Source organism: Plectropomus leopardus, chromosome 21 (genome assembly GCF_026936395.1).
Source record: "Plectropomus leopardus strain MGB_pleo_1.0 chromosome 21, ASM2693639v1, whole genome shotgun sequence".
NCBI lineage: Eukaryota > Metazoa > Chordata > Actinopteri > Perciformes > Serranidae > Plectropomus > Plectropomus leopardus.
This window is the reverse complement of record NC_142196.1, coordinates 9,912,306-9,931,652: the sequence shown is the minus strand read 5'-3', so window position 1 is coordinate 9,931,652 and position 19,347 is coordinate 9,912,306. Positions and strand designations below refer to the sequence as shown.

The 19,347-nt window shown below is 36.7% G+C and overlaps 3 protein-coding genes across 6 annotated transcripts; all 3 read left to right on the top strand.

Annotated features, from left to right (window-relative positions):
• Nucleotides 1-1,949: 1,949 nt before the first annotated feature.
• Nucleotides 1,950-5,208, top strand: LOC121964550 (sialoadhesin-like). Of its 2 annotated transcripts, XM_088071782.1 has the most exons (8): nucleotides 1,951-2,403; nucleotides 2,659-2,716; nucleotides 2,837-3,217; nucleotides 3,299-3,601; nucleotides 3,693-3,953; nucleotides 4,063-4,153; nucleotides 4,283-4,340; nucleotides 4,808-5,208. In XM_088071782.1, the coding sequence occupies exons 1-8, from the start codon at nucleotides 2,401-2,403 to the stop codon at nucleotides 5,045-5,047; spliced, it is 1,395 nt and encodes a 464-aa protein (XP_087927908.1). In that variant the 5' UTR covers nucleotides 1,951-2,400; the 3' UTR covers nucleotides 5,048-5,208. The 2 variants fall into 2 exon arrangements, with proteins under 2 accessions (XP_087927909.1, XP_087927908.1); XM_088071783.1 differs by lacking the exons at nucleotides 4,063-4,153; nucleotides 4,283-4,340; nucleotides 4,808-5,208 and having other exon boundaries at nucleotides 1,950-2,403; nucleotides 3,693-3,964.
• A 1,318-nt stretch (nucleotides 5,209-6,526) lies between these two features.
• LOC121960991 (vascular cell adhesion protein 1-like) lies at nucleotides 6,527-13,216 on the top strand. Of its 2 annotated transcripts, XM_088071780.1 has the most exons (8): nucleotides 6,529-6,642; nucleotides 6,803-6,878; nucleotides 8,321-8,716; nucleotides 9,765-10,067; nucleotides 10,178-10,438; nucleotides 10,548-10,620; nucleotides 11,606-11,645; nucleotides 11,836-13,216. In XM_088071780.1, the coding sequence occupies exons 1-8, from the start codon at nucleotides 6,628-6,630 to the stop codon at nucleotides 12,067-12,069; spliced, it is 1,398 nt and encodes a 465-aa protein (XP_087927906.1). In that variant the 5' UTR covers nucleotides 6,529-6,627; the 3' UTR covers nucleotides 12,070-13,216. The 2 variants fall into 2 exon arrangements, with proteins under 2 accessions (XP_087927907.1, XP_087927906.1); XM_088071781.1 differs by lacking the exon at nucleotides 8,321-8,716 and having other exon boundaries at nucleotides 6,527-6,642.
• Nucleotides 13,217-14,878: 1,662 nt separating this feature from the next.
• On the top strand, nucleotides 14,879-18,285 carry LOC121960434 (sialic acid-binding Ig-like lectin 12). 2 transcript variants are annotated; one of them, XM_088071791.1, is made up of 8 exons: nucleotides 14,879-14,997; nucleotides 15,305-15,386; nucleotides 15,586-15,951; nucleotides 16,193-16,495; nucleotides 16,587-16,847; nucleotides 17,242-17,335; nucleotides 17,456-17,492; nucleotides 17,648-18,285. In XM_088071791.1, exons 2-8 carry the CDS (start codon nucleotides 15,314-15,316, stop codon nucleotides 17,699-17,701), a joined length of 1,188 nt encoding a protein of 395 aa, XP_087927917.1. In that variant the 5' UTR covers nucleotides 14,879-14,997; nucleotides 15,305-15,313; the 3' UTR covers nucleotides 17,702-18,285. The 2 variants fall into 2 exon arrangements, with proteins under 2 accessions (XP_087927917.1, XP_087927918.1); XM_088071792.1 differs by having other exon boundaries at nucleotides 14,904-14,997; nucleotides 17,239-17,335.
• Nucleotides 18,286-19,347: the final 1,062 nt, after the last annotated feature.

Sequence of the window (19,347 nt, the reverse complement as noted above, 5' to 3'; positions counted from 1 at the left end):
TTACTGAGCAGCATTTAACAAAATAAATTAAGTTCCAATTGTGCTTTTACAGATTTAGAGAATGAAACTGATGTATTCATCTGTTTTTATGCACTTGGACAATACTTCCTTGCGCTAACAACCGTAAAAGCAGTTCCCTGAGGGTTTTTATGTACACTGAGCAAAAGTATAAACACAATCAACCATCCCATGCCAAACCTGTGTAGTCAAGATGCTGTTTAATCAGCATCTTCATATGCTATACCTGTTATTTTAGAAAGGGAGAGGTGCACACTAAGAAGGATTTAATTAAAATTTGTGGCCAAAGTTTGAAAGTTTGAGAGAAATCATTTTATTATGTCTTAGTTATGTAAGTTCTCATGCTTTCTACTGTTTTCTAGACGGCAGCAGGGTGAAAAGTCCATGGAGGGAGTCCTAAATGATCTTGGAGGCCCTTTTTCTGCAGTGTTTTGGGTTAATATTATGGATGGTGGGGAGAGAGATCCTGGTGAGGGACTCTGTTCATTTCACTTTTTCATTTAATATTTTCTTCTTTCTTTTTTTAAAAAATCTCTTTATTGAATTTAACAATAAGGCCAAAGTGCAATAAATCGATGAACACCAAATGGAATTTACAACAGTTTATTGTTCAGTTTGTGACAGTAAAATAGGACAGCAACAAGGTCTCTTCTCTCCCAGGTGTGAGGGTCCAGAGAACGTCGAGATCTGAAGCATAAAAGAAGAACACAGGTTCAGGAAGGTATCCAAAAACAAGAGGGGGAAAAACCTATTATCTTAAAAAAAAAAAAATAACTGATTTAGATGAAGGTCAGGGTGTTACCACAAAGGGGTTCACAACAAACAAGCCAAGACTGGAGAGGAAACTTAAATCAGGTAGGTTGCAATCAGAGTACATGATCAGCAGGTGTGTGAGGAGCTGCAGGTGTGTGAGGAGTTCAGCTGGAGAGCAGAGTGACACACACACACACACACACACACACACACACACACACACACACACACACACACACACACACGCACACAGACTGGGGAAATAAACTGCGGACAACAAGAAGGGAGGGGAAAACACTGGAGCAACAAAAAGACAAAGAACTTCAGGGGAATATTCCAGAAAGCAGGTTATGTGAAAACTCTGAGTGTGTTAACCCTGAGACAAAGGAAACTCTGTGTTATACACTCCAGAAAGAGAGTTAAGTCAAACTCTGAGTCAATCACCATGGTAACTGACTCTGTGAAAAGCTACTCGCTGGCAGGTTTTCCAGAAGTAACACCAAGTTTCTACCTGTCTCCTCCCACCTGAAGCATCATCCTGAAGCCATCGATATCGAAGCAGAATTATTAAGCATCGTCCAGAGAGGATTTTCAGATCTCGATTGGATGTGCTCTCATTTTCTGATGAATATCTCTTAGAACGGCACAATTTTTTATTACAATCAATCATTTATCTTAACAAAATTATGTTGCCTTAAATATCAAATCTCACACACCGCAGACGTGCGCTCACATCAGAACAAATTTTGTGCATCGTGCTAAGTTCTTATAATTAGTATTTCATTGAATTTTTGTATACACATCATCACATTTTAGCACACAAATCAATGATTCCAATAGGAAAAAATAAATAAAATTTTGATGGAAATATAACATGAATATATCCAAAATAATAAAATAAAACAAAACTCCAATAATGAATTGAATTTAAAAAGCATCCAACAGGCTAACTATACCAAAATAAAGTAAAAGAAATAAACAAAATCAATGATCAAACATCAGTTAGATAAATAAAAATACCAACCTCACATATGCACCACAATCTCATACACAATCACCGTGGTAATTCTCAGTCCCACAAAGAAAGTTAATAATGTGTTCACGGTGTGTGCTTCATATCAATATCAGTTGTTAATTTACTCAGCAAGATATTTGGCAGGAGGACATATTTGTGTTAAAACAGCATTCTGTTGGGGGTTTAAATGACGTTGAAATAGCCACTGACTGAATATTTACATTGTTTTCTAATATGAATAAAGCCAAAGTGATGTGGTGAAGTGAAATTTTAATTTCATTTACGTTGGATAAATTGATAAATAAATCTACCTTGTACTTTGTTGCTAATAATGCCTTTTTCTGCCTGCAGTGCAAGCAGATGTGTGTGGGTTTTTTTCTATGCAGTATATTCCTTTATTGTTTGTAATATAATTTCATCAGATGCACAACAAAACCATCCTGACTTTGCACACTTGACTGCACACTGTTAATCTTGAGCCATGGGAAGTTTAAATTTGCAGCCTCTAAAAAGGAAGTTGGTTATCTGCACAAGCTAAAATTAACAAACTGATATTCACTTAGAAAATATCCGTCGACGGGTCTCATCGCTGCTCTCTTCTTGACTTGGCTTGTATGGTAAGATAATTATTTTTTTCCCCTTATTTTGCTTCTTAGCTTCTTAGCCACAATAATTATTTAATCCGTTAATTTTTTTTGCATAACCAAGTCATAAGAAACAAGAAGTTCATTCAGCAGTGTTTAACCACAGTCCTATTGCTTAAAATTTACTGCTGAAGTCACAAATTATAACATAGTGGTTATATAATGCAAGTTTCTTTGTCATATCGGCAAAAACATGTCTAAAAAGTAGCTGCATTGTTGTGTTTGCAGGTAATAGCAGCCCTGTTTGTAACTGTCAACATGTTACTCCAGATCCTCTTTCTCTCAGGTGAGCTGGTTGTTCAGTGCAGAAAGAGCAATCTTTGGAAAGGTTCTTGCTGATGACGCATATTTTGCCTATTCACAGAGATCTCTTCCACTTATGCTTATCATGAGTCTGATTTTACAGGTGCTTTGGCTGCTTGTCCCTATAAAGCACACCTCTCCATTACTGCACCACAAGAGATGGAAGCACTAAGTGGATCTTGTCTACAAATCCCATGTAACTTTAGTGCTGTACCAGAACAAGATATTGATGGAATAAGACAAGTTGGAATTTGGATTAAAAATCACCATAACTATAACACACATCCAAACAATGTGATTTTCAACAGTGGTAAGACAGTTAACACCTATCCAATGAAGATTACTGGAGACCTGAGTGAGAGAAACTGCACCACTTTATTTTCTAGTTTAATCCCAAGTTACACAGACATGTACTACTTCAGAATTGAGGACAGTGAATACAGGGCAACAGCTGCTTGTGATCCTCTTCAAATAACTGTTCAAGGTAAGAGAGATTTTTAAAATCAGTGTATAGTCTATAAACAAGAAATCAAGCACAATTTCTGTTTCTGTTTTGTAACCACAGATGTTCCTCCGAGGCCCAGAATTAAGATCTCAGGTGATCTGAAGGAGAATGAGTCTGTCACTATAACCTGCTCAGCGTCCACTCCCTGTCCACACTCCCCTCCCAAACTCACCTGGACTCTCACTCAAGACCCTCACAACACAACTGAGGAGAACAAAGATCGAACCCTCACAACTAAAATCAAGACGACCATCATTCTGTCAGACCAACATGATGGAGTCAACATCAGCTGTTCTGCCTCATATCCTGTGGAGGGAGGAAACTATAAGACAGCAGAGGAAGAAATGACTCTCAGTGTTTCATGTAAGACAAACAGTGATTGTTATCACCTCGTGATGATTCATGAGATGTTGGCTGATTTTAATGAATAAAGTTAATGTCATGTTTTCCTCAGATGCTCCTAAGAACACCTCAGTGTCCGTCAGTCCACCAGGTTTGGTGTCAGCAGGTAGCTGTGTGAACCTGACCTGCTCCAGCAGAGCCAAACCTCCCGTCAGCAGCTTCACCTGGTTCAAGATCAGTGAAAATGGACCCATCAGAGTGTCTGAGGGAGACTTTTACAGCTTTAATGTGACAGAAGCAGGAGTTTATTACTGTGTGGCCTCAAATGCGCATGGTAATGGCACATCAGCAGGGATCCATCTGGCTGTTAAAGGTAAACACTGAACTGAATCCACTCACCTTTCAAACATCTTATGCAACGGCTGCGTCAGTTCTGTTTCATGTCTTCTTTCAGTGGTCACTTAGAGTTGGTTTGTTTCTAGGAGCAGAACCAGCTGATGGATCTTTACAATGGCTGATTCTTGGAGGAATCATTGGGATCATCGTACTCATCTGTCTGGTCGTCTGTGTTTGGTAAGCTTAATAAAAGGAAGCAGCTAAGTTTTAGCTTCATGATGACGAAGTGATCTGTTTCAAAGAGCAAATTCTTTACATTCAGTTTACGCTTTGATCAAGATTTCTCATTGCTGATTTATTTCACAGCGCTCTTGCGTGTAGGAGACATTCAAATACGACACATCCAAGTCAACCACAGAGTCAGGTGGGAAAACATTAAACTTGTCCTTACAGTTGCGCACTTTTATAGATTTTTTTTACCTTTATTGTGATAGGACAATACAAGTCTGAAAGGCGGAGAGAAAGAGAGAGGGGACAACATGCAGCAAAGGGCCAAGGCCGGAATCAAACCTGCAGCCGCTGCAGGGAGGACTTAGTCTCTGCACATGGGGTGCCAGCTCTACCAACTGAGCTACTGGCCACTCCACAGAAGTACACTTTAAATGTTGTGCATCTGTCTACAGTGACTGTACGCTCTACATCTACAAGAGCATTCACACTGAACACTAAACACACATTCTACTGTTAGAGGATCTTTACAAGTAAAAAAAGGGAAGAAACACAACAAATGTGACCAAATATCCTGTCTGCAAACAAAGATTGTAAAACTTAATGATGACACAACATGAGATCTTTTGTTGCTGCATCTAACAACATTTAATGTGTTTGCAGAGTCAAAGCAGTACACAGCTGGCCTTTATAGAGCCAACAAGTAAGACAGAAGAAGACAACATCCATTATGGAGAGATCGACTTCTCCAAGCAAAGATCTGAGCTATCTTCCACCTCAGTGCAGGACAGTGGACAGCAGCAGGACACGCTGTATGCGCAGGTCAAAGTGTCAGAGACAGCAAACAGCTTAACACAGACTGCTGACGTCCCAGAAGATCTCTATGCTCAAGTGAAGTACTAATGAATGCTGTTTTGTTTGTGTAAAAACGTAGACTGCATCTGAATCAAATTTATATTAAATTTTATTTTTGTTTGATTATAAAGAAAAAAAAACTGGAGTCAAGACAGAAAAATGTCATTTCCATTGACTACAGTTCAATAAAGGGAAACTGAAAATTTCTACATCCTGTAGCTTTTTTTATGTCCCTTATCGACATGTTTATATGTGCGTGCTGACCTCACACAGCTGATGTTGTGTGACTTGATGTCAGATTCATGCCAATAAAAGTCCCACTGCTCCAAATAGGGAACGAGTCTAAATGACAGCAGAAGCATTTAAGCAGAATGAAGCAGTTTGTTGGCGTTTATTTGTTATTAAGATGCTTTTTTTTAAAGGTTGTAATGAGATATTTGAGATGATGAGGAAGCATGAAGTGTTAATAGGGAACACACTTATTCTATCTTTACATGTGTAGGTGGCTGCTGCATTAATGTGACATCCAATACAATGTTGGCTTTGTAAAAACACATTTCCCAGTAACACACAATGTCATTTATTCAGTAATGAAGTTGTTCTAATGAGGGTTTACTCAACATTTCAGTAATGCAAAGCAACAGCGTTAACATCAGAGACTGTTCACAAGTCAGCAAGTTCCACGTGAGCAACACATGACGTTCACATTTTTAATTGTTTAAATATCATTATCATTATGCTCATTATGAGCATGCGAAATGTGAACTGTTGAGAGTATAGACCAGGGGTCGGCAAAATTTACTATCAAAAGAGCCATTTCTGGCCCAAAACAAAAAAAAAATCTGTCTGGCCGCAGGTAACACAATACATATAGTCAAACTAGCCTATCAAAATTATTAATGGGTCTACATGAGCATTCATTAATATGTTTTACCACCATTTATTATTTTTTGTCACATTAATTTTGCAGTGTTGGAGGTAAAAATTAAAAGATCTATCCATGCACTGTTATCATTATTATTATTATTATTATTATTATTATTATTATTATTATTATTATTATTATTATTATTCTCCATTTTCCTCTGAGACTTCTCCTGTCTTGGATTTGGAATCCATAGCTAATCAGGCCTTTTTGATCCAGGACCGCCCACCATTTTTGAAATTTAGCAAAATTTAGCAGAAAAGGCACCAAGGCCACAGAAATACAATGCATATTTTAGTTAATGAAATACATTTTCATATTCTGTGTACAGGATACATATTTTTGCAACTGAAAAATTGAATGAAAGTCTTTAAAAAATAATCGCAGTTCATTTCCATATAATTTTTAGTCAGAGACACAGGAGCCACCGGAGAGCGGCAAAAGAGCCGCATGTGGCTCTAGAGCCTCAGGTTGCCCACCCCTGGTATAGACTGACAGGATATTAGCAGTGAAGGTAAGAACTTGTTGTACTACTCAGATGTGAGAACCTGCACTTGTTCTGTGTTCTTAATTCATAGGAAGTTGACTTTCATCACAACAGCAAAAAAGGGAAGTGGGTTTGTTAAACTGTTGAAATCCATGAATTTAAACATTTTCTCTTCGAAACCACCAACTAAAGGATCTAATTGTCTTCCTCTTACTGATGTGGGCCTCTTTGGTAAGACAAAAAAATGTACTGTTTTTTATTTTTATCTAACTTAGAGAGTCAGTTTGCAGGCTTGTGACTGTCAGTCACTTACCACAGCGTAAATTGTGGTTGTACAAATCATGTTTGGTGCTTCATAAAAGTTACTATATTACTGTGTTTGTAAATCCAGGTGATGAATGTCGAGGCCGTCAAGTCTGTGAAAACAGTGACAGCAAACATGCTACTGATTGTCTTCTTTCTGTCAGGTAATCTGTTCATTCACTTTTATACTTCACTGGTTCATTTACAGTCAGTGTTGGGAAAATAACTTTTGAAATGTCATAGATTACAGATTACTAGTTACCCTGTTAAAATGCAATAAGTAATGTAACTATTTTAATTACTTCATCAAAGTAATGTAACCCATCACATTTGATTATTTTTATTAGACGCATCTTATGCGACTGATTGCAGTTACATTTATTAACCAGATTGGACATCAAGCATTCAGTTTTGACAGAATTTTGGTAAACAAACTCTACACTGTATTGTCATGTTAGGACCTTTTCTGTTTTCAGAGGGAAAACATTTTTGAATTTCCAGCACTAAAGGCATTAAGTCTGAAAGCATGCCCACATGCCTTGGCGTGGCCAGCTGGTCACAGCCAGGCAATGGCACGCTCAGGTTGCTTATGACAATATGTATTGATTTGATTGACAGACCAGAAGCAGTCCCAGGAGTATACCAAAGAACCAATCAAAAACAATACTCAAAGTGTGAGCACATAATGCAAGATGATGAGCCTGTCTGGAGTTGAGAAATCCGACCTGTCGTGGTGTTGAATATTCTCAATAGTAATTTTCTTCAAGATTTTTCAGTTAACTGTAACTGATTACAGCTTAAATTAAACCACATTAGATGTAACTAATATTCCCAAGCTAAGCACCAAGGCTGAAAAATGAAGCCAATGCTGAAGTGCCAAAAACTGCGGCTCCTCTACTGGCCACTTGAGGCCGGCTTCAAAACAGAGTCAGTCCCCATAGAACCACATGTTGAAATGCAAAACTTAACAGCAGAAATAAATGTATTTATAGCTGCTGCCAAAAAACAGTTTTAGTCTCTATAGCTGATTTCAGTATTAATGACAACTGTACAGCTCACCCATTTACATTTTAATGAGGCTTAAAGTAATGATTCAGATTAGTTTATTTACAGATTCGTATTATGCATATTAAAGACGAGGCCACTTGAATGACAAACTGTCAGAGGTGTTCACAGTCTATGAAACAGTTCCACCCCTCAATCCTCCCCAGTGCCAACATTTCGACCAAATATGGTCACTTCCTGCTCAAAACCATGGCGACAACTGAAATACCAAAGTCAAGCCTTCACAACGGAAGTCCACAAACCAATGCTGCTATTTCAAGTACTTATACAGCGGTTATTTTCTGATGTTTGAATTTAGAAACAAACCACAGAGCATTTTTCCCTTAAATCATTTGAATATTTTCTGCATTAGTTCTTTTGTCACTCTGACAATACTGACTTTCATTATTTTGGGATCTTTTGGTGGGGATAAATGGGTTTGCTCACCTTAGGCTTGTGTGGGATTGTTGTAAAAATAATAATTGTAAAAAACATTACATGAAAAAAGCCCATTATGAAAAACATTCCTGCTAAACTGTGTGTTATTTCTGTCTTCATGAAGATGGTTTTACAGGTGCTTTGGCTGCTTGTCCTGAGGATGCAGCCCTATTGATTATTGCGCCAAAGAACATGAAAGCACTGAATGGATCTTGCCTGCAGATCCCCTGTAACTATAATATTAGATCAAATAAGAAATTCGACAGCACAAGAACAACCTACGGAGTGTGGATTAAAAGCACCGTCGATTTCGACAACAATCAAAATGATGTGATATTTAACAGCAGCAAGAAGAGTAATTTCTATCCAATGACTATCACTGGAGACTTGAGTCAGAAAGAGTGCACCACTTTATTTTCCAGTTTAATCGTAAGTTACACAGACATATACTTCTTCAGAATTGAGAACAGGCCGTTCTTAGCGACAGCGTCTTGTGATCCTCTTCAAATAACAGTTACAGGTAAGAGGGTTTTGTTTGTTTGTTTTATCAGTCAGTCTATGATGTTATTGTATAGAATAAAAATTAAAATTGCTTAAACCCAATCTTCAAAGTGAAATTAAATATCTACTGTATCATTATTAATATCTTTTGTAGATGACTACAGTAAAAACCAGCCAGTGATGAGAGTGTTTTTTTGCCTTCACTACTATTATTAGTCCACTGAGACAGTTTTACCCACATTCTTAATTTTGCATTTAACATTTCAAAAAGGGGAAGTCTCAAGTTATTTTTACTATTTGCCATCAGTGATGGAAAGAAACATTTGAGGGGACAAAAGATGGTTACTGGGAAAGGAAATAAGACAAAACAAAGCAAGTCTAAACAAATCTGTGTTCACATTTCGGACTTTTCTCGAATATTTTCTTTATTGTGAAATATCAGAAAGTTTTGCATTAAAAAATATTGAAATGAAACCATGTGAGGAGTTCTGAGGGGAAATGACTTTGGTGGAACTGCTCATAATTCATAAACATTAGAAATATGACAAAGAAAATGTGTTACAACTAACACATTTTCACATAAACACATAAATATATATGTAATGTAAAATCTTAATATGAAGATTAACTTAGCTTAACTTCAATTTAAGTTCATTCCTTTTAAGGACACAAACAAATACCCATGACAGGATGTTACAGAAATTTCATTTGTCCTCAGGTGACTTTGCATAAGAGCACACTTGCAGAGTTATTATGGTTATTACAGTTATGTCCTTAGATCATATCCTAGTTCACCACATGACAGCAGTTGTATTAATGTTGTGGAGCAAAATGTACAATATTTCAGTCTAAAATATAGAATAGTAAAAGTATAAAGCAAATTAAGATGGTACACATGGTTTATATCATAGGGTACTCGCTAAAAATCAGCATGTTATAAGTATAATTGTGGCACATTAGCATGCTGACATTACCACTCAAAGTGCAGCCTCACAGAGCCACAAGCATGACTATAGACTCTTGTTATTTGGTTTTAAGCATGAAATATGTATAATTTGAAACTATAGATTCTCCTCCGAGGCCCAAAATTGAGATCTCAGGTGATCTGAAGGAGAATAAGTCTGTCACTATAACCTGCTCAGCGTCCACTCCCTGTCCACACTCCCCTCCCAAACTCACCTGGACTCTCACTCAAGACCCTCACAACACAACTGAGGAGAACAAAGATCGAACCCTCACAACTAAAATCAAGACGACCATCATTCTGTCAGACCAACATGATGGAGTCAACTTCAGCTGTTCTGCCTCATATCCTGTGGAGGGAGGAAACTATAAGACAGCAGAGGAAGAAATGACTCTCAGTGTTTCATGTAAGAAAATCAGTGATTGTTATCAACTCACGATGCCGCTTTTTTGATCTTGATCAATTCAAACTCTGATGTATCTATCATTTCTTACCCTCCTGCCACTTGTCACTCAGATGCTCCTAAGAACACCTCAGTGTCCGTCAGTCCACCAGGTTTGGTGTCAGCAGGTAGCTTAGTGAATCTGACCTGCTCCAGCAGAGCCAAACCTCCCGTACGCAACTTCACCTGGTTCAAGATCAGTGAAAATGGACCCATCAGAGTGTCTGAGGGAGACTTTTACAGTGTTAATGTGACCGAAGCAGGAGTTTATTACTGTGTGGCCTCAAATGAGCTCGGTAATGACACATCAGCAAGGATCAATCTTAATATTAATGGTAAATATGAAAAGCTCAAACTTTGCAAGGCGACATAAATATAGTTATATGTTTACATTCAATACTTATCTTTTTTTAGTCAATTTAGATGTTTTTTTTTTATGCGCAGGAGTTCTAGTGGAGGCAATTCTTGGAGGAATCATTGGGATCATCTTACTCATCTGCCTCATCGTCTACATTTGGTAAGTTTCACAAATTAAAGCAGATGACATGACTGTGTGTAAAAATATCTGTTTCCCACCAGTCTTTGCACGTCTTGTCTGCACTTTTGCTATTTTTAAAAGTGATTTTTTTAACCATTTAGTTTTGTTGTTTTTATTGTTTGTTTTTTTAAATTAAGTATTGTTTTATTTATTTATTTATTTAAACCCTTTTTTTCACCATTTTGTGCATACATACAAACAAATACAAAGTCAACAAAGCAAAAAAATGGGGTTCAATATTGGGATTGGGTAGAAGTAAGAAAGAAATAACAATTATGAACATGACGAAAAAAAGCTTGCTGAAAAAAATAAAATAAAATAAAATAATAAGAAAACAAAAGAAAAAAAGACAAACAAACATGAACAAAAGACAATGTAAACATAAACAACTAGAGTATTGATTGCTTGGGTTTAGTTATATTTCATGAAAGAATTTACAGGATGAGTTTGTCATGGCATTACTAATTCTTTCGACTCGTGTCTATCCACACATCCTTTTTTCTTTTAACCCATAATCATTTAGTAATTGATTTTACCATTTCACGATCTTATCTCTTTTCTCTTTCATTATAAATCTTTTATCATGTTGTTATGTTTTATTGCTGTGCAGAGCACTTTGAATTGCCCTGTTGTATGAAATGTGCTATACAAATAAAGCTGCCTTGCCTTTCCTAATGTGTGGCCACAAGATAATTACGACGTGGCCACGAGATAGTAATGCATGGCCAGGAGATAATTATTATATTCATTTCCATGGACTGTTGATTGTTGTTTTAGCCAACAATCATGGACAAGTATGGAGCCCCTCTAATGACATTTGGAAAAAAAAAGCATGGCCACAAGATAATAACATGTAGTCACAGGATAATAACCTTTAGCCACATGTTTATTTTCCAAATATCAGCAGGGGTTCCATAGTAATATCTAACCTAAAACACAGTAAAATTGATCTGATGTCTTCCAGGTGGTTAAAGTCGAGACATTCAACTGCACAACAGACTCAGGTGAGAACTTCCTGAACAGTTTAGCACTATGTGCTCTGAAAGTTTAACATCTTCTCAAAAGTAATGTATTTGCTGAAGTTTGAATCCTTTTTTTGTCTGAAATCCCTTTCAATTGATCATATTGATCTTATTATTTAATATAAAAAGATACCATCCCAAAACACTTCCTGTTTGATTTATTCTTTCACAGAGTCAAACAGGTGAAGAGCTGGTTGTTGAAGAGCCATCAAGACAAACAGAAGAAGACATCCATTATGGAGAGATTGACTTCTCCAAGCGGAGACCTGAACTGTCCTCTGCTTTAAAGCAGGACAGTGGACAGGACACGTTGTATGCGCAGGTCAACGTGTCCAGAGCAGCAAACGGCTCAACACAGACTGCGGACGACCCACAGGATCTCTACGCTCAAGTGAAGAGAAAATGAAAGCCGCTGTAAAATACAAAAACAAGTGCAGAATTAATATTTAATTGTGTTTTATGTGTACAGAATGTATAATTTTAAATAAAAAGGGGAACTGCAGTCAAAAATAACATGCAGATAAAAGTGTCACACAAACATGACACCAATAGCAGTTCTTTACACACATTAGCAGTGTTGTACGATAAATTTTGACATGTTTTTATGTCATTTTCTCTAAATCATTGTTGTTTTTATGTATCTTATTTTCAGCATACAGTCATTTGTATTTTAAATACTGCAGATATGAAAATGAAGACAGTGTTTCTGCATTTGACAATATTTATTAATTGCACTATAACGTTGTACAGTACAGAGAGAGAAACAACTGATCCAATGAAAGAACGGGACAAGTGAAAAAAATCCAAATGAATTTGTTTTTACTTACTTTGACTTTGATCATGCTCAGTCCTCACCAATATTGCAGCAGAGCCTGACCTTTGACCTTCTAGCAGCTGAGACAGATTGTACTACAGTGTTATACTAAATGTGCTGGAACTCATCTATCAGTAAGATCTTAGTTAGTTTTACTTAGTTACTTTCCATCACTGGATTTAATTGATAAGTGATCTGTAAGTAACAGTTTCTTTCATCATGTCAGAAGTGTGTGAGTATGTAGGACTACTTGTGTTAAACATTCAGTGTAAGCTTTTATTCCTGACTACAATTATCTTGACATGTTCTGGCAGTGCCACACATCACGAAAAAACGGGAAGCAGCGTGGCACAAGTCCTTCTAGAGAAAACCACATTCATTGCAAGACGTGTCAAAAGTACTCTCTGTGGCATCTTGTCTGTTTTTCCACAATATTTTGATGAATTGCATGAAGCAAAGCATTTAAAGCCTGAGGTATATCAGTGTATTCGAATGAATTACAGGAAAATGAAAAAAGTTTGGCATATGACGTCATGTTCAAAAAATTGAGCAAATGTTTGCAAATCTGCGGAGGAAATTGGTTATTTTTGGAAAATTTAAAAAAGCTCTCTCTTGATAAGAGTGTCCAAATTAGTTCTTAATATTTTATTGGCAGTAAGGGTACTAATTGAACTACGTCTGTACTTCTTTGTACCCTTTAAATCAAAAATCCTGTGTGAAATAAAAGATTTGGACATATCATGTTTCTTCTTACCTTCTTTTATGATATGACATTTCACGGTTTACAACAAAAAGTACACAAATCTAGGATCATCTAAGTCATTATTTCCTGTAACCATCCTCTTTTTTACTCTCACTGTTGTTATCTATATACAGCAATCTGAGTTACAGTTGCAACACAGTGTCACAACAGTTGCTATTATATTAACGTACATAACAAGGTATTCGGGTTTGCATGATGATTCATGAGATGTCGGCTGATTTTAACGAACAAAGTTATTTTCACATTTTCACTGTAGCGTCATCATTAGTTTGTGTTTGTGCTGATTTATGGCGTCCTTATCATTGTTTCTTGTTGCCTCAATAGCGATTTTATGTATGTACAAATATATAGTATATATAGTAAGGCACAAGGACAGTGAAAATATTTAGTCTGTCAGCTGTGTCTGTATATGCATGTGTAGATGACTGATTAAAAGTATACATTTTTAAAAATTAAAAATAAAATTAAAAAATAAAATTAAAACTGTTCGATTCAATGACTAAACATGGCTGTGCAAAACAAATTTGTAAGTAATGCAACGTGTGTAAAAGCCTTTGAATTTGTTCATTTTGTAACTGTATATGAATCTGTGTGTTAATCAGGTTTGTGATGTCCTCATTTGAGGACTCAGGGACAATAAACTGAAACTTCATCATTAGTTTGTTTTGTGTGATAATATATATTTGCACACACAAAGAAAACACATTTGAGGCAAAGAAAGATAATAAGGACGCCATAAATCAGCACTATCTTACACAGCTAAAACACAAGTTTTGTGTGAGGAAATAGAAAGAGATGGTATTTGTCTGTTATTCTGTCAGTTGTGTCTGTATATGCATGTGTGGATGACTGCCAAAATAAAAGCCTTAAATTAAACAAAGCATTTTAATCAGTGAGGTTCTCTCATCAGCGCTGTATTGCAGAGCAGCAGTGATAAAGACTATGTACAAGTCGGCTTACTAAACTCTGTTGTAGCTACATGTGTGAAATAATAATTTGGTTGATAACACTTCAGAATAAATTGAGGCATCAGGCGCGAGGTGACGTCATTAAATATCCTTATTAATCCTCCAAGACATGAGACACCTCACAGATCTTTAATTACCACAAAAAAAGAAGATATTTACTGTATGTCATGTTGTTTTGATGCTTTTGATGTGATGAAATACAGTTATGTGTGGCGTAAGGACCAAAGTAAGAACACCAGAGAGAAGTGGTGAGATGTAAATTTGCAAAATCATGACCAGAGCCCTGGGAAAAAGCCGAAAACTTAAAGCAAACAGGGAAAGTAAGCCTGCTAGGTTTTGCCCTTCTGCAAAACATTTAGAGCAGCTGTCTTATTCTGAGCTGTCTTACAGCTGTACATGTCAATATTTTATGTGCATTGCTCGACTACAATTTCAAATTTTGATATTTGTTTAATATGACACTATTGGGATTAATGTACCATGCTAAGTATACAGGTTCACACTGAGTTACGAGTTACGTGAATCATGTGATGAAAAAAATCTTTGAGAATAAAAAAATCTTTGAGATAAGAAGCTGACTTCCTCACTCGCAGGGTGCGAGCAGGAGGAGCCAAAACTTCTTGTACTTCTACAGTTTCTCAGTGATTTCATATCGAGCTTTAAATAATAAGTCTGTTTGCTTTAACATCACAGTGGCTTAGCAGAGAAGTCTGCTGCAGCTCTGCTGAAATTCACAAATTGCCTGGTTTCCAAATAACTGTTTCCCCGTTTAAACTGCAGCCTCGTTTGGTAAGGTCAAGTGTCATTGCTTTTTATGATTTTTTATCTGATTTGCTGCTTTATGTTTTGCTTTTTTGCTGATTTTCATAAATTACATAACAAAATGAATTTGCCGTGTTTTGATGTAGCAGAAATATCGCCCTCGGGATTATTTTGATTTTATTTTTAATCTGTTTTCTGTGCAACTCTGCAGATTATTAATCCCTATTAACATGATGTTTTACAGGGAGAGTTCCTGGTTTGAATGTGTGAATCTGAGATTCCTTTAAAATAACCTGAATGCTGCTTAAAATATTAAAAAGTCCCTTTTTGTCAGATCCAGGTGATGAGTGTCATTACAGTCCGGTCTGTGAAAATGGTGACGGCCAACATGTTACTGAGTGTCCTCTTTATTTCAGGTGAGCTGTTTTTTCGCTCACTTTTATTTGGAGACGTTACTTTTTTCCAGTCATTCATGTCCAGACTGCAAAGTGTTTGACATTGTTAAAAGGACAAAGGACCAAACATGCTGCTGCTGAACTGTAGTTTGTGCATAATGAACTTTTTGTTTATGCAGATTTTGCTTCATATCATTTTCACCATGAGTCTGTTTTACAGGTGCTTTGGCTGCTTGTCCTGAAGTGTCAGCCCTGTTCATTACAACACCAGAGCAGATGGAAGCACTGAGCAGATCCTGTCTGCAAGTCCCGTGTAACTTTAGTGCTGCCACAGATAGGCAAGAGAAATTTGATGGTACAAGAGCAACATTTGGAGTGTGGCACCAAAATGAAGCTGTCGTTTTCAACAGCAGTAAGCAAGATAACAGTTATCCAATACAGATTACTGGAAACCTGCGTCAGAACAACTGCACCACTTTATTTTCCAGTTTAAGCACAGATCACAGAGGCACATACTCCTTCAGAATTGAGAACAGGCCATTCGTTGCAACAGCTGTTTGTGATCCTCTTCAGATAATAGTTGAAGGTAAGTGGTATTTTGTTTTATCAGTCTATGATGTTATCGTATGGAATAAAGGTGATATCATTTGCAGTTTTGGCCTTAACGGCACTTTCTCATTTTCATTTTGCCACTAATTTAAATTCTGCAAATATATACTGAGTCTATTATAACAGTTTTGCATGAAAATGGTCAAATATGGGAAACTGAAAAAAGCACAAACTCTTATTCACTTTTTATAAAATCTGTGTTTGATTTGAAACCACAGATGTTCCTCCGAGGCCCAGAATTAAGATCTCAGGTGATCTGAAGGAGAAGGAGTCTGTCACTATAACCTGCTCAGCGTCCACTCCCTGTCCACACTCCCCTCCTAAACTCACCTGGACTCTCACTCAAGACCCTCACAACACAACTGAGGAGAACAAAGATCAAACCCTCACAACTAAAATCAAGACGACCATCATTCTGTCAGACCAACATGATGGAGTCAACATCAGCTGTTCTGCCTCATATCCTGTGGAGGGAGGAAACTATAAGACAGCAGAGGAAGAACTGACTCTCAATGTTTCATGTAAGACAAACAGTGATTGTTATCAGCTCGTGATGATTCATGAGATGTTGGCTGATTTTAATGAATAAAGTTAATGTCATGTTTTCCTCAGATGCTCCTAAGGACACCTCAGTGTCCATCAGTCCACCAGGTTTGGTGTCAGCAGGTAGCTGTGTGAACCTGACCTGCTCCAGCAGAGCCAAACCTCCCGTCAGCAGCTTCACCTGGTTCAAGATCAGTGAAAATGGATCCATCAGAGTGTCTGAGGGAGACTTTTACAGCTTTAATGTGACAGATGGAGGAGTTTATTACTGTGTGGCCTCAAATGAGCTCGGTAATAACACATCAGCAGGGATCCATCTGGCTGTTAAAGGTAAACACTGAACTGTACTACAGCCAGTAGTGAAATACGAGCAGTCAAGTATTTTATATCACAAATGTTCTCAGTATTCAGAAGTCTTTCATGGATGAAAGAAACAAAGTGAATATGCTTTTTATTTTTTAATCTAATCTGCTCTCCTCTCTTCTCAGTTTTCTTATTTTTGAATAAAATGTGTAATTCTCATGAAATTTGGCTTTGTGAAAACTGAGTGATAGAAAGATGTTCCATGTTGCACATTTCATTTTGCTTGATAAAGATGATCAAACTGCTGAAGGACATGGTTTGTGATGTACAGGCTTGATCAGAGCACCAGCTAACATTTGATGTTAACAGAAGGAATTCAGACTGATAATGTATCATAGTCGTAACATTTCCCATTAAGCAGACGGTGACCATGCTGAGTTCAGATTTAATGTCCACTTGACATTGAAGATCCTGGGAATCGTTGCTCTCTACAGTACCATCGTCATCTTTGAGTGGTGAGAAAAACTTTTCTATGATATGATCATTTTCCGTTAAAGACTTATTGTTCTCTTTGAAATGTTAAGATTTAATGTTAATAACATTTACTGATGTTTATTCATCTCCTTTTCTGTCAGGTGGTTTAGATCAAGATGCTGCAACAAACCAGTGCAGGTAAAGTGCAGGCACATCATTCTTAGAAACAATAAAAGGTCTTTCAAGAAAGAGACAAAAGCTCTTATTATGAAGGACCATATCTTAAGACTGATGTTCAACAATCATACAGGAGAAACCCTTTAGAGACATTGATGATTGTTTCATCTCCACAGGACGCAGCAGAAGCAGACTACGTCAACAGAGTGGTTGAGATTCAAGCATCATGAAGGAGACGAGAAAGATGCCATCTTCACCTTAAATTAAATATTTCTCCATTTCTTTTTACTCTAATTCTTAATCTCCCAAAGCCCAAGCTTTGTTTGGTCTGCATTTGGAATTTCTCTGAGCTATGTGGGCTTAGTAGGACCTAATAAATATTAAAAAATGTATAAAAATTATCTGTCTTTGAACAACAGTTAGATTTGGTAAAAATAAGACTAAAAAGATGTCCTCACATGAGGATTTTGGGTTTATTTTTGATACTCACAAGTGTGTAATAAAGTATCAAACTGTATTTCTATGCCTGAAAATTAATTCTGTGGGTCGGGGGTCACTGTTGAGGTCTAAAGCTGTTTTAAAACTTTTCAATTCAATGACTAAACACGGCAGTGCAAAACAAATTTGTAAGTAATGTAACATGTGTAAAAGCCTTTGTTCATTTTGTTACTGTATATGAATCTGTGTGTTAATCAGGTTTGTGTTTTCTGTGCTCATAAATGTCCTTTTTGTCTGAAGGAACAGTCTGTAACTCCTCACTGGTTGTTTGTAAAATGCTGCTTTGATGCAATAATAAAGTCTCAGCGTCCTTAAACCAGTACTTCCTAATTCACAACTTCTTAGCTTGTTACTTTTTCTAATATTGTTTAAATATTTCTGCCATTTCAACCTACAAAACTAATTAAATACAAACAATCATGTTTCAATGAGATCAGTTTTTGCACCTTGTCCTCTTCTGTGTCAGGATCAGCAGCTATGGCCGCCATTCTGTGTTTACATAGATTAATATATCGCTAAGAACAACAGGTCTAAGCTAAGTAGAATAAAATATAATGTGCAGAAATCCAAAAATGTGACGTCCTCATTTGAGAACTCAGGGACACAAGAGGTTAAATATGAAATTGTTTTAGATGAACAAAGAATGGAGTGCAAACAGGACAGAGGATAATAAACTGTAACTTCATCATTGTTTGTTTTGTGTGATAATATATATTTGCACACACAAAGAAAACACATTTGAGGCAAGGAAAGAGAATAAGGACGCCATAAATCAGCACTATCTTACACAGCTAAAACAGAAGGCGCGAGGTGACATTATTAAATATCCTTTTCAATCATCCAAGAAATGAGACACCTCACAGATTAATCTTTAATTACCACTAAAAAAAGAAGATATTTACTGTATTTCATGTTGTTTTGATGCTTTTGATGTGATGAAATACAGTGAGGTGTAGTGTATGGACCAGAGTAAGAACACCAGAGAGAAGTGGTGAGATGTAAAATGCTAAAATCGTGACCAGAGCGCTAAAAAAAAGCCAGAAACTCAAAGCAAACAGGGGAAGCTAGTCTGCTGGGTTTTGCCCTTCTGTAAAATATTTAGAGCAGCTGTAGCAACACAGCTCTCTGCAGCCAGATGTCTTCATCAGTGTGTTTATGGATCATTTATTGACTATGATTGACTTCCTTGCATTTTTGTTCAGTAAAACACTATATTTATTCAAATTAACAACAAAAATGTCCTATCAAACTTCTTGTAGTGAAAGTCCCTCTAAGTATGAGCTCACATGTCTACATTTCATGTTCATTGTTGTACTTAACTACAAGTTCATATTTTGATATTTGTTTATGGCACTATTGTAATTAATGCACCACAAAA

Coding starts and splice junctions, on each gene's coding strand:
- LOC121964550 (XM_088071782.1), top strand. Junction 3,954..4,062: donor GATCCATCTGGCTGTTAAAG/GTAAACACTGAA, acceptor GTTTGTTTCTAG/GAGCAGAACCAGCTGATGGA. Junction 4,154..4,282: donor TGTCTGGTCGTCTGTGTTTG/GTAAGCTTAATA, acceptor TTTATTTCACAG/CGCTCTTGCGTGTAGGAGAC.
- LOC121960991 (XM_088071780.1), top strand. Junction 10,068..10,177: donor AATGACTCTCAGTGTTTCAT/GTAAGAAAATCA, acceptor CTTGTCACTCAG/ATGCTCCTAAGAACACCTCA. Junction 10,621..11,605: donor TGCCTCATCGTCTACATTTG/GTAAGTTTCACA, acceptor GATGTCTTCCAG/GTGGTTAAAGTCGAGACATT.
- LOC121960434 (XM_088071792.1), top strand. CDS start 15,314: ATGAGTGTCATTACAGTCCGGTCTGTGAAAATGGTGACGGCCAACATG. Junction 15,387..15,585: donor GAGTGTCCTCTTTATTTCAG/GTGAGCTGTTTT, acceptor TCTGTTTTACAG/GTGCTTTGGCTGCTTGTCCT. Junction 16,496..16,586: donor ACTGACTCTCAATGTTTCAT/GTAAGACAAACA, acceptor TGTTTTCCTCAG/ATGCTCCTAAGGACACCTCA.